Here is a 13,197-nt window from a genome sequence, read left to right as displayed (position 1 = left end):
AAGTGTGAAAGAGTGAAAGCCACCTAAAAATACTCCGTTCTGAAAAAAAGAAATAAAAGAATAAAAATACAGCCGAAAATGTTTTTTTTTCAGACTTCCTCACTTCAGTACGTTTCAGTTAAACTAAACTGCTGAATTTGTACTTTGTCCTCTTTGAACTTTTTGTTTGGTTTCCAGTCAGCATGATGTTCCTGGATGGAAAGGAGCAAGTAACGAGTGCCAGAAATATTTTGGTTAAGGGTAGATGGCATAGGCTACAGCAAAAAAACTACTGGGCATTTGCACATCACATTACATAGTGTCATTTTTTTGTTCACTGTACAACAATAATTACTATTTATGCATTATTATAAGGGGTAGTTTTAGGGTTGAGGTAGGTTTACACGTTAATAAAACAATCTAATAGGTAGGAAATTACATTTATTGTTAGCTTCCGGTTTTTGATGTATCTCTTCTAGCCTCAACCACATATTTTGGGCAAGTCTAGTTTCAAGTTTCAGTTTGTCAAGTGGCGAATGAAGCTCTAGTGCTCTCTCTGCTGGTACATGTACAGCTAGCCGGAGATCATCTGTGGAAAGAGCTATTTTTTCCATTGCATTGGAGTTCTACAGATCTACATTTCCGACAGATCTTAAGTTCAGAAGTTACAGTATACTGTAGAAGCATGTTATTATTCCTCCTTGCAAATGAAACTTGGCTAATTGAATATGAAAAATCAACTTAGAAGCACTTAAAAGGTCTTTGCAGTGTTACAAGCTCTTGGTGCATGAAGAAGATCTGTAAAGTTGCGAAGACTAAAGTGTCAAACCCAAAGAGATATTCTTTCTGAATATTAAGACTCATCCACGCTGCCCTAAACACCTTCTTTAAACATCAGATGAAGTGATTATTTTCTCTTTAATAGATGAAGTATTTTCGATGAGTCCGTTAGCAATACTAGCTAATTATCCCTGCTTGACGGAAAGGGTTGCCAGGTTATCACAACAAAGCCCTCCCAAGTGCTACTCAAAACTAGCCCAAACTAACCACTTTTCGAGGGGGGCTCCCTGGGAAAAATCACCTTCCAAGGGGGATGTCGTATTTTTGGGGGCAGTCGTGGCCTGAAGGCCTGAGAGTTGGCTTGTAACCCAAAGGTTGTGGGTTTGAGTCTCAGGTCTGGCAGTGATTGTTGGGTGGAGTGAATGAATAGCACTCTTTTCCACCCTCGACACCAGGACTGAGGTAAGACCCTTGAGCACCGAACACCCAGCTGCTCCATGAGAGCCACAGCAATGTGCCTCCCCACCGTTAATGCGTTATCATATTTTTCCTTGACAAAAATGAACCATGGTATAACCATAAAATTTGTATTTTACTGCAAATACCACGGTTAAACTGTGGTTGGTGTAGAAAAAACACATATAATTGGTAGTTGTTTAATAAAAGAGAAAAGCAAGTAAATTAAAGCGGTCTGGTTTCTGTATTCATGACACGAGCTCAACAGAGCTACAATGTGATGTTGCAGCATTGAGTATTGCAGCCAATCACAAGCATTCTACGCACCACACAAATCACTACCCAGCTAGCAGGGAACGTTCTCAAAACGTTGGCTAACATTCCGTAAAATATTTTTAAATATTTGAAAGAAAACATTTGAATGTACTGTTTAAAATTTTTTCTAAGAATGTTTATAATTAAAAAAAAAAAAGTTCCTATAACGTTAAGTGAAAACAAAGCAAGAATATTCTTCCTGCAACATTTTGAGGATGTTTGAGGTAATTAAATGTTTTAATAAAAAAAAATTCTAATGTGACGGTTTAACAAAGATAGAACATTTTATCCGCAACATTTTGAGGATGTTTTGTGGATGTTGTTGAGGAAACGAATTATAAAATGTTGTCAATAAAACATTGTGACAATGTTTCAAAACAACAAATGAAGAACATTCTCTCAGCTACATTAGTAGAATGTTATACGAACATTGAGGCTCGAGGTGATGAAATGTTTTAATAAAAAATTAAAAATCAGCTACACGAGTGATGGTGTCATTTCTCACAAAATACTGAATGCAAAAATATTTGTGAGAATAATGTATAGCTTTATTCTTCTGCAATCTGAAGCAGAACGCTGAACTTTAAATGTTCTTCTAGCATTTTTGTAATCATAAATATTTGATGATTATTTGAGCTTCCACTGTCTCTATTAGTGTCAGACAATTAAAATATAGACTAGTGTTTGTATTTCCCTCAGATAGACTGCTGTTCAGCATTTAGTTTGGATTATTTACTATATCTAGGTTTGTTTGGTCATGTGATCTGTGTAATCATGTGGTTCCTTTATTAAGATGACTCCTGCGTTAGACTTGAAGCAGCGCTGCGCAGACGCATCGGTGTATGACATCAAAGTAAAAGTAAAAGAAAAAGTAAGTCATTGCATCACTGCAGCTGCTGTTAGACGTCCCGGTTGCTATAGAAACAGTCCGCATTCGGAGACGTGTGCTTAGGTCTGCATATGTGCACAATCTGATCTAGCCTGAGAAACATGCTTTTGTAAATGCTATTTAAGCAAAAGAAACAAAATTAATGAAACAGTTGTTGTCAGATTTCATTGGTGATTATAATTATGCAATTAAGTCGTAAGCTTGTCGAACAGTTTTGGAGAATTTGATGTAAAAGTAGAGGTATAAAGATATAGAAGCTGTACTTCCCAGAGAGACGTTTCAAAGATGGCCGCCGAGTGAAATGACTTACCTAAAGCGACTTTGACTTTAGACGAGAGTTACGGCTGCAGAGAGGAGAGGAGTGAAATAAGTGGCTCCCACTTTATATTGTGTCCCTAATACCTGTGTACTTACCTGTGCACAAATATCACATTATTCACACTCATGTGCTGTTTTGCTGATAAACATGGTAGAATTTTAGTTCTGTTGCTTTTATATGAAAGTAAATATGATGAACAACACACAAGGACAATAAAATACTTGCTATTTAATTCCATATTTATTCCGTAGACTATTTATCATCCATTTTTACTTTAATACAAGCAAACAGTTATTTAAGAATATTTTAGAAAAATCAACAACAACAATCACATATTTCACAAAGAGGTCATAGTGTTTGGGAATATTCATACATAATTGAAACACAAAATCACATGATATCAGATCAAAAATAAAACACTTTAGAAGAGAAAGCAACATCACGGCTGTCTGAACCAATGAGCAGTAAACTGTGTCGTCAGCGAGACGATATCGTGAGGAGAGCAGCTGCGCTCGACTGTGTGGCCGACTCACTGTCACGAGAGATTTCTGTCTATTAGTAATTTGTATTTGCTTGTCTTTATCAATAAAGTTTCTCGGTCTGAAGTTCAAGAGTCTCTCCATGTTTTATTACAGTTATTATTATTATTATTATTATTATTATTATTATGTATTAACACAGGTTACACCAAAAAAATAGATCATGAACGAGTGGGGAATACAGTAACAGTAATTCAATTCAATTCAAGTTTACTTGTATTGCGCTTTTTACAATACAAATCGTTACAAAGCAACTTTACAGAAAATTATGTTTCTACAATATTTAGTAGTAGTTTATAAGTGGTGACTGTCAGTTTGTGCACGTATGACAGGATTTTTAGAAAAATTAATACAAGACGTAGTCAGCCAGACGATGAACATTATTAATATTATTAATAATTATTATGTGATGCAGTCACACTTGTAGCAATATTTGTTAGTTCTGTTTGTTGATTCAGGGTTAGCATCATCTGGGGTCCTCTGAGGGTCAGCATCATCTCTTCTCAGGTGTTCTGGATCCAGACTGAAGCTTGTGTAAATCCTGTGGCAAAACAGAGAAACAAATAGAGACATCATCAGCATAGCTGCTGTTCCAACAAAGTAAAATTAATTAGTTTAACTCAAGCTAAAGAATAAGAATGCACATTTGATCAGATGCAACTACACTCACAATTTAAGATATATTATTCAAATGCTTGGCGAAAGAGATGCGTTTTTAGTCTAGATTTAAACAGAGAGAGTGTGTCTGAACCCCGAACATTATCAGGAAGGCTATTCCAGAGTTTGGGAGCCAAATGTGAAAAAGATCTACCTCCTTTAGTGGATTTTGCTATCCTAGGAACGACCAAAAGTCCAGCGTTTTGTGACCTTAGGGAGCGTGATGGGTTGTAGCGTGGTAGAAGGCTAGTTAGGTACGCAGGAGCTAAACCATTTAGCGCCTTATAGGTAAGTAATGATAATTTGTAACTGATACGGAACTTAATAGGTAGCCAGTGCAGAGACTGTAAAATTGGGGTAATATGATCATATTTTCTTGACCTTGTAAGGACTCTAGCTGCTGCATTTTGGACTACCTGTAGCTTGTTTATTAAAGAAGCAGGACAATCACCTAGAAGTGCATTACAATAGTCCAGTCTAGAGGTCATGAATGCATGAACTAGCTTTTCTGCATCAGAAACAGATAACATGTTTCGTAGCTTGGCAATGTTTCTAAGATGGAAGAATGCAGTTTTTGTAACATTGGAAATATGATTTTCAAAAGACAAGTTACTGAAGTGAAGTGAAGTGACATTCTAATGAAGTGACATTCTACTGTCTAATAAAACACCCAGATTTTTGACTTTAGAGAAAGTAATAGTACATCCGTCTAGTTGCAGATTGTAATCGACAAGATTCTGTGTAGTGTTTTTTTTGGTCCAATAATTAATATCTCTGTCTTATCCGAATTTAATTGGAGAAAATGATTGGTCATCCAATCTTTTACATTTTTAACACACTCTGTTAGCTTAGATAATTGGGAAGTTTCATCTGGTCTCGTTGAGATATATAGCTGAGTATCATCAGCATAACAGCGGAAGCTAATTCCGTATTTTCTAATAATATTACCAAGGGGCAACATGTATATTGAAAATAGAAGGGGACCTAGGACGGATCCTTGTGGAACTCCATATTTCACTGATGATAAATGAGATGACACACCATTTAAGTAAACAAAATGGTAGCGATCAGACAGGTAGGATCTAAATCATCTTAGAGCCTGCCCTTGAATACCTGTATAGTTTTGTAACCGATCTATGAGTATGTTATGATCTATGGTGTCGAACGCAGCACTAAGATCAAGTAAGACTAGAAATGAGATGCAGCCTTGATCTAATGCAAGAACCAGGTCATCTGTAATTTTAACAAGTGCAGTTTCTGTGCTATGGTGGAGCCTGAAACCTGACTGAAATTCTTCATACAGATCATTTTTGTGCAGGAAGGTGCTCAATTGAGCAGACACAACTTTTTCTAAAATTTTGGACATAAATACAGGATTTGAAATAGGCCTATGATTTGCCAGTTCACTAGGATCTAGTTTTGGTTTCTTAATAAGAGCCTTAATAACCGCCAGCTTGACTGATTTTGGGACGTGACCTAAAGATAACGACGAGTTAATGATATTGAGAAGCAGTTCTTCGGCTACAGTAACAACTCTTTCAGTAATTTAGTGGGTACAGGTTAAACATGTTGTTGGTTTAGATACAGTGATAAGTTTATTTAGCTCTTCCTGTCCTATATTTGTAAAGCACTGCGGTTTTTAAATAAAAGACGTAACCTAAAGGTTAGACAGTTGGCTTGTAACCCAGAGGTTGTGGTTTCGAGTCTCAGGTATGGCAGTGATTGTTGGTGGGTGGAGTGAATAAACAGCACTCTTCACCACCCTCGACACCACGACTGAGGTGAGACCAGGCGGCAAGGAAGTCGACCGGAAGTTGAAGTCGATAGCAGAACTTCACTTGCGTTAGCATCCCATTGACTTTAATTCATTTTGGCGTCACTTTGACAACGAATAACTTTACATCTGGGGCGTTTAAAGACTCCATTTGGCCATTATTTATTTCATAAAGATACACGCCAATGTATAAAGGGCTCCATTACCTTCTATGTTACATTATGGCCCCGTAGAAACAGTTTTTGTAAAAAAAGGCTAACGATTGCGTCATAACCACTCGGCTCTCTGTCGCATTACCGTACAGACAGGAGGAGAAGCTCGCAGGCAATTAACTTTACATGGCATACTGGCGTTACATATTAAAATACTATACAAAATAATTAATCAGAATACTTACTCCTGCTCACTCACGACAAAGAACTCCCCGCTCAAGCTTGCCGTCTCCGCAAGATTAACGATGGCAGTTGGCACGCAAAGCTACTAGAGGATTTACATCTGTCAGACAGGTTGCTGACGTCGTCAAGCTTCGTTTGAGTCTGCGCGTCAGAAACCGAAGTGCTAAAAAACGCTAAAACTGGCCCTCATTTGTCTCAATTGAGTTCCAATGGGGTCACTGTGTCCATTTCTTTTACTGTCTCTGGGTGAGACCCTTGAGCACCGAACCCCCAGCTGCAGCAAAGATAGCTACCCACTGTTCCTGGTGTGTGTGTGTTTGTGTGTATGTTCATTACTCTCTGCTGTGTGTGTGCACAAGCATTTTTCATACTTGGCCACATCACATACCTTCCGATTTTATTTTTAAACAAAAATTAGTTTGGCACTGTCTATACCTTCTAAAAATGTACCTATTTAACTTCTCTAGTCTCTGATCATGTTATCGTCCGTTTATTTCTGCTAAAAACGACAACACTGACTTGAAGAGGAAGCTGTGGTCTACTGGAGCTAAAAGTGACAAAATTCATATCATGTGAAATCATCAAAAAGCTGGATCTTCACACGGTTTAACACTTGTAGTTGTGCAGTTATTTCAGCTGACAAGAGTTTCTCATGACTTTACTACAGATCAGTCTCTCATCAGCTCATCTGTCATTTTATCACTGAACCAGTTCTGAAGAGTTTGTCTTCATGTTTGTGAACTGAAACCGTTGAAGATGTTTGACAGATTCTGGTTCTGTTTGTGTTTGTGGCGTCTGGTTGGTGAGTTTGAAAAGTGTTTTTATGATTTCAGCTCCTTCTTCAGATTCAGTGTTTAGTTTTTCTAACTGTCCTTTATATAAATCACTGAAGCTCAAACAGCAGCAAAAATCTTTTTTCTGTATGTTCTTCAGGTGTGTTTGGTGATACAGATGTAGTGAAGATGGTGACGGAGGGAGATTCAGTCACTCTAGAATCTGGTGTTACTGAACTAAAGCCACATGATCTGAAAACATGGACATTTGGACGTCCAGAGACTCATATAGCTTTATTTAATAAAGACACTGGAAGCTTCTCTACACCTGATGAGAGATTCAGAGACAGACTGAAGCTGGATAATCAGACTGGATCTCTGACCATCACAGACACCAGAAGCACAGACTCTGGACTTTATAATGTAACCATCAAAGGCACGAAAACACTGATCACAAACAGATTCAATGTTACTGTCTATGGTGAGTCACAATTACTGTGTCATTTGTGCTGCAAGATGCATGAAAAATAATTTGATCAATCAAAGTATTTTTTTTTTCTTTTTTCTTTTCTCTTCTTTTCTTTTCTTTTCTTTTCTGTTCTTTTCTTTTCTTTTCAAAAAGATCTTTAAAAGCATTCATTCAGATAGCATAAAAGTAAGAAAAGTCATCTTCAGTGTCAGATATATTGTTTCATAGCCGCGGGGAGCGACGTGAAAATAACATGAACGTGTCTCTAGTGTGTAAAAAACAGTGTTAATTTTATTAAAGGGAAAGTTCACCCAAGAATGAAAATGACCCCATGATTTGCTCACCCTCAAGCCCATGGTGTTTATGACTTTCTTCTTTCAGACGAATACAGTCCGAGCTTAGTCATGCCTAGAATACCGTCAGCCCTCCCCTTCCCTCTTTTTCCCCATGCATGACTGAACTCTGAACCTCAGACCCCCCCCCCCCAGCTCCCACAAACACACTGGGACCCGCACCAGACACTTCGTACAGCATTGGTCTGCTCACTGCCTCATTCAGCATTGACACTTTAACCAGACTAAATAAGCTCTTTTGCACTACAATCATTATATCTGCACTGTTCACTGGTTTGCACTCTATCTGCCATGTGTCTTGTGCTGCTTTACTTATCTTTGTTTTTTCATGATCTATGTGTCTATTTGTATAGTTTTCTGTATTTTAATGTTCTACTGTTAGTGTTATCTGTATGCACTAAGGTTCTGAGAGTAACACAGTTTCAATTCGCTGTATGTATGTGCTGTACATGTAGAAGATCTGACAATAAAGCAAGAGTTGACTTTACTTGAACATTCAAACACTGATAAAACAATGTTTTTATCATTATTAATTACTGTTACATTTAATTTATTCTCTTATGTTTTCAGCTCGTCTGTCTGTTCCTGTCATCAGCAGAGACTCTTCATCCTCCTCATCCTCAGAGCAGAATTGTTCATTGGTGTGTTCAGTGGTGAATGTGGGTCATGTGACTCTCTCCTGGTACAAAGGAAACAGTTTATTGTCCAGCATCAGTGTGTCTGATCTCAGCATCAGTCTCTCTCTACCTCTGGAGGTGGAATATCAGGATAAAAACAGCTACAGCTGTGTGCTCAACAATCCCATCAGCAACCAGACTCAACATCTGGACATCACTCAGCTCTGTCCCACATGTTCAGGTACAGCAGAGCTGATATTAGTTGATGTCGGCGCTGATATTAATGTTTATTGACTGATCTGATCTCAGTTTGGTGTTTTTATTCCTCAGACTCTGTCCACTGCTGTGGTTCTACTGAAGCTGTGATCCGATTGGTCCTCTCTGCTCTGGTGGGCGTGGCTACTGTCATTCTTCTGGTTTATGACATCAGATCCAGAAGAGCTGATCAAGAGGTGTGTTTGACTAGAAGCAGCGATGCAGAGAACGATGAGCGATCGAAGAATGATTTGAAAGCATAAGAAGCCGTCTGCTCTCTACGACTCTCGCGGTACTTTGACGTCAAATCAAATTAAATCAAACACACCTAAGATCACACACAGATTCACAGCTACATGAGTGATGATGTCATTTCTCTCGAAATACTGTATAGACAAATATTTGTGAGATTAATGTATAGCTTTATTCTTCTGCAATCTAAAGCAGAACGCTGAACTTTAAAGGTTCTTCACATGTATTTTTGTTCTTCTAGTGTTTTTGTCATAATAAGTATTTGATGATTATTTGAGCTTAGCTTTCTCTATCAGTGTCAAATAATTAGACTATAGACTAGTGTTTGTATTTCCCTCAGATACACTGCTGTTCAACATTTAGTTTGGATTATTTACTATATCTAGGTTTGTTTGATCATGTGATCTGTGTAATCATGTGGTTCCTTATATTAAGATGATAGAAACAGTCAGCATTCGGAGACGTGTTTGCTATTTATGCAAAATAAACAAAATTTATGACACAGTTGTTGTCAGATTTCATTGGTGATTATAATTATGCAATTGCATCAGTTTTGGAGTTTGATGTAAAAGTAGAGATATAAAGGTTGCACTTTATTTTACAGTACTTATAGTGTAACATGTACTTATAGTGTACTTACAGTTTATTTATCTAAGAAAGTTCTGGTAATACAAGGTAACTACATGGGGTAGGGTTAGGTTTAGGGTTAGTACCTAGTTATTACACAGTTATTGTAATTACTATAATAAGTAAATAGTATGTACATAAGAAACAGGTCTTTATAACACAATAAAGTGCTACCAATATAAAGATATAGAAGCTGTACTTCACAGAGAGACGTTTCAAAGATGGCCGCCGAGTGAAATGACTTGACTTTAGACGAGAGTTACGGCTGCAGAGAGGAGAGGAGTGAAATACATGGCTCCCACTTTATATTGTGTCCCTAATACCTGCACTTACACAGTAACTAGATGTGTACACACTGCTACAGCGTATCTACAGATGTAATGATTGTGTAACTACACTTATGTTACAACCCATTGAATGTTATGTGTAAGTATAAATGTGTAACAGGACATTGGACATTGGTCACTTTTTGGTAAAGAAAGTGTTACACTTTATATTAGATTTATCATGTAAGTACTCTGATGTTACACAGCAGTGGTCAGTAAGTTAGGCTTTACATACACATTGAGGTTGTTGTCCAGAATGTTACTCTTTATATAAAGTGGACAGTTCAGTTCCTGAGGAGTTATCTTGTAAGTGCACTGGTATTACAGTGGTGCAGTAACTCCTCCCACTTACTCTTACACATTGTTGTTACGAAATGTAGTTATATATGTCCTGTTACACATTTGTACTTACACAAACCATTCGGTGGTCTGTTATAGGTGTGTAGTTACAGGTATTGGGGAGACAATATAAACTGGGACCCATATTTATTCCTTGGACTCTTTATCATCCATTTTCACTTTAGCCTAATACAAACATGTATTTTAGATTTTTTTTTAGAAATCACCTATGCCAACAATCACATGTTTCACACACAGATAGCACTGTTATAGTGTTTGGGAATATTCATGCATAATTGAAACACATAATCACATGAAATCAGATCAAAATAATTAGTTTTAGAAGAGAAAGCAACATCAGGGCTGTCTGAACCGCTGAGCAGTAAACTGTGTCGTCAGCGAGTGTTTTTGACACGGATCATTGTGATATCAGAGCATCAGACTGAACTCAGACACATGTTTAACCAGCATGAATCTCACAGTGATCTCCGGTGATCGCTTCTGTGCAGATTGTGCTCATCTCAAATGTTGTTAGCTGGACAGTGATAAAGGTCAGTGTTTGACCCTTTTTTCAGTAAAGTATTGCTCCTATCTCACACCTGATGATTTCTTTTTTAGTAGAGTTTGAAGACTTTCTTTAAGTGTTTTACCTTTTGGTATGCTTTTATTTTTACCTTTTGGTACAGACTTTATTACTTTATTACTCCATTTGTCTTCTGTATTTGCTCGTCTTTATCAATAAAGTTTCTCACTCTGAGCTTCAAGAGTCTCTGCATGTTTTATTACAGTTATTATTATTATTTATTAACAATATCACAAGGATACACATAAACAATAGAACAAGAACAAGTGAGGAATATAGTAAAAATAAATAAATAAAAAATTACGTGAAATTGAAACAAAATAAATAAATATCATAAAAGTTACCACTTATTCATGATATTTTCCTATAAGACTGGATGTTTTTTAAACATTGCTGTTTAGTAAAAGTAAATCAGAAGCGAATATTTTACGATTGGGTTTAAAGTTAAGGCATCATGTTTTGTGAATGTGGTATTTTCCATCATACTAATAAAGTTAAGGACATCCTTAAGAGAACCTTAACTACAGAATTGTTACATCGATGAAACAACACAAGAAGTAAAGATGGCCTGATGGTTAGAGATGGTTTGTCTTGTAACCCAGAGGTTGTGGGTTCGAGTCTCAGGTCCAGCAGTGTTTGTAGGTGGATGGAGTGAATGAACAGCACTCTTTACAACCCACGACTGAGGTGAGACCCTTGAGCACTGAACCCCCACTGCTCCTGGTGTGTGTGTGTGTGTGTTCACTACTATCTGCTCTGTGTGTGTGTTCACTACTATCTGCTGTGTGTGTGTGTGTGTTCACTACTATCTGCTGTGTGTGTGTGTGTGTGTTCACTACTATCTGCTGTGTGTGTGTGTGTGTGTGTTCACTACTATCTGCTGTGTGTGTGTGTGTTCACTACTATCTGCTGTGTGTGTGTGTGCAGACTGGTGAAATGCAGAGCACAAGTTCCATACTTGGCCACACATCACATACTTTTCTTTCCTATTTTATTATTAAATAAAAAATAGTTTAGCACTGTCCATACCTTTTTTTATTTTGAAATGTACCTAACTAACTTCTCTAGCCTCTGATCATGTTATTGTCAGTTTATTTCTGCTGTAAATGACAAGACTGACCTGAAGAGGAAGCTGTGGTCTACTGGAGCTAAAAGTGTTCTCTGTGTTCAGAGAGTGTGAAATGATCATCAGAAAGAGAGCTGCACGGTCACACACATCAACACAGAATATATAACACACCCGCACAAGATGCATCAAGAAAACCATCTCCGGAAATATCCACATGTAAGGGAGGTTTCTCTGCAGTGTTTCAGGCTGTAGGATTGCTGAACGACTAAAGAAACTTTATCGTCATGATGGAGTAATGCTGAACATTTCTTGTCTCTTACCACACACTGCTACTTATACCAACGACGGAAATAAGTGTCACGGTTGGTAAACCGTGATCTCGGGTTGTTTACACTTTGTGGTGAATTCTGTGTGTTCTGCGTCTGCACTGATTAGTTGTGGGCGTCTCCGTTAATTGTATCAGCAACAGCTGCCACTCATTACTCATCTCCTATATAATGGCTTATCTCACGTCTTGTGTTTGTGAGATCGTTGTTTCATGTCATTGTGTTTACCCCCGTCTGGCTTCTGTGTAGTTTGCGTTTGGATGTCTGTGTTTCCCCAGAACCTTGTCCACTCTTCGCACGATCACTCAGCCACGGACACTTACCTTCGGCTCTGTTCCCCGCAGTTCCTGTGCCACTCTCTCCTGCTGCCTCACGCCGTCAACACCCGGACTCCTCACCTACACCCCATTACCATCTGGACTTCTCACCGCCTTAATCATCCCTCTGGAGTGTTCCCTCATCATCGTCTTTGTGTGTCTTTGTATCATATCTCATCATCTCATTAAACCTTGATAACTCACTATTGTTTCCAGACTGTCCTTTCACCAGCCGTCACAATAAGTGCAGTTAGAGTCGCTGAATATGTGCCAGAGCATTGCTATTAAGAGAGGGAGAGAGAGGGAGAGAGAGAGAGAGAGAACAGCACCAAGTAGTTTGTATCTCTGGACATTACTGTCTTTTATACATTATCATTCTGCCACATGATGAAAGAGCAGAATTGTAACTGAATGTTTCTCTCACTATGATATTGTTGCAAGAGTGTCCGCTATAAAGTATATAGGTATATTTAGCTTATAGCCTGTTAGTATGGCTAGCATGGTTGCTGCTAACCGCGCTTGAATTGCTAATACTCTATTCACACACATTACCATTGCTTTCCTCAGCCTTTTTGCTTTAATGGCAGATGTATGTCTACCTTTGAGTGCAGGTGAGGACACGTTCAAGCCGTTTTGTTCCTGGCACACCATTTCAATATCTTGGTATGTCTGTACTCATTAGGTGTGTTTATGTAATATTAATGATATGAAAATATCAGAGAAGACTTTTCTACACACAGTTCTAGCAGGTGATCTGTTCCTGCTCCATAAAGACACTCCAGAAACTC

The 13,197-nt window shown here is 38.0% G+C and overlaps 2 protein-coding genes across 3 annotated transcripts in view; both read left to right on the top strand.

Moving 5' to 3' along the window:
• Positions 1 to 8,833, top strand: part of LOC127942795 (uncharacterized) — an 83,230-nt gene extending 74,397 nt beyond the window's left edge. For both annotated transcript variants that reach the window (XM_052538755.1, XM_052538754.1), the window contains exons 5-7: positions 7,037 to 7,357; positions 8,269 to 8,556; positions 8,646 to 8,833. In XM_052538755.1, coding sequence (XP_052394715.1) covers positions 7,037 to 7,357; positions 8,269 to 8,556; positions 8,646 to 8,833 — 797 coding nt within the window. The remainder of the gene's footprint in view (positions 1 to 7,036; positions 7,358 to 8,268; positions 8,557 to 8,645) is intronic.
• LOC127942812 (uncharacterized) overlaps positions 1 to 8,872 on the top strand; it is a 92,368-nt gene extending 83,496 nt beyond the window's left edge. Inside the window, exon 6 of the mRNA XM_052538793.1 lies at positions 8,766 to 8,872. The gene's annotated coding sequence lies outside the window, so the exon portion shown is untranslated. The remainder of the gene's footprint in view (positions 1 to 8,765) is intronic.
• The last annotated feature ends 4,325 nt before the right edge of the window (positions 8,873 to 13,197 follow it).

Source organism: Carassius gibelio, chromosome A22, assembly GCF_023724105.1.
Source record: "Carassius gibelio isolate Cgi1373 ecotype wild population from Czech Republic chromosome A22, carGib1.2-hapl.c, whole genome shotgun sequence".
Taxonomy (NCBI): Eukaryota; Metazoa; Chordata; class Actinopteri; order Cypriniformes; family Cyprinidae; genus Carassius; species Carassius gibelio.
Note: the sequence above shows the minus strand (reverse complement) of the source record. Positions and strands in the feature narration are given on the sequence as shown.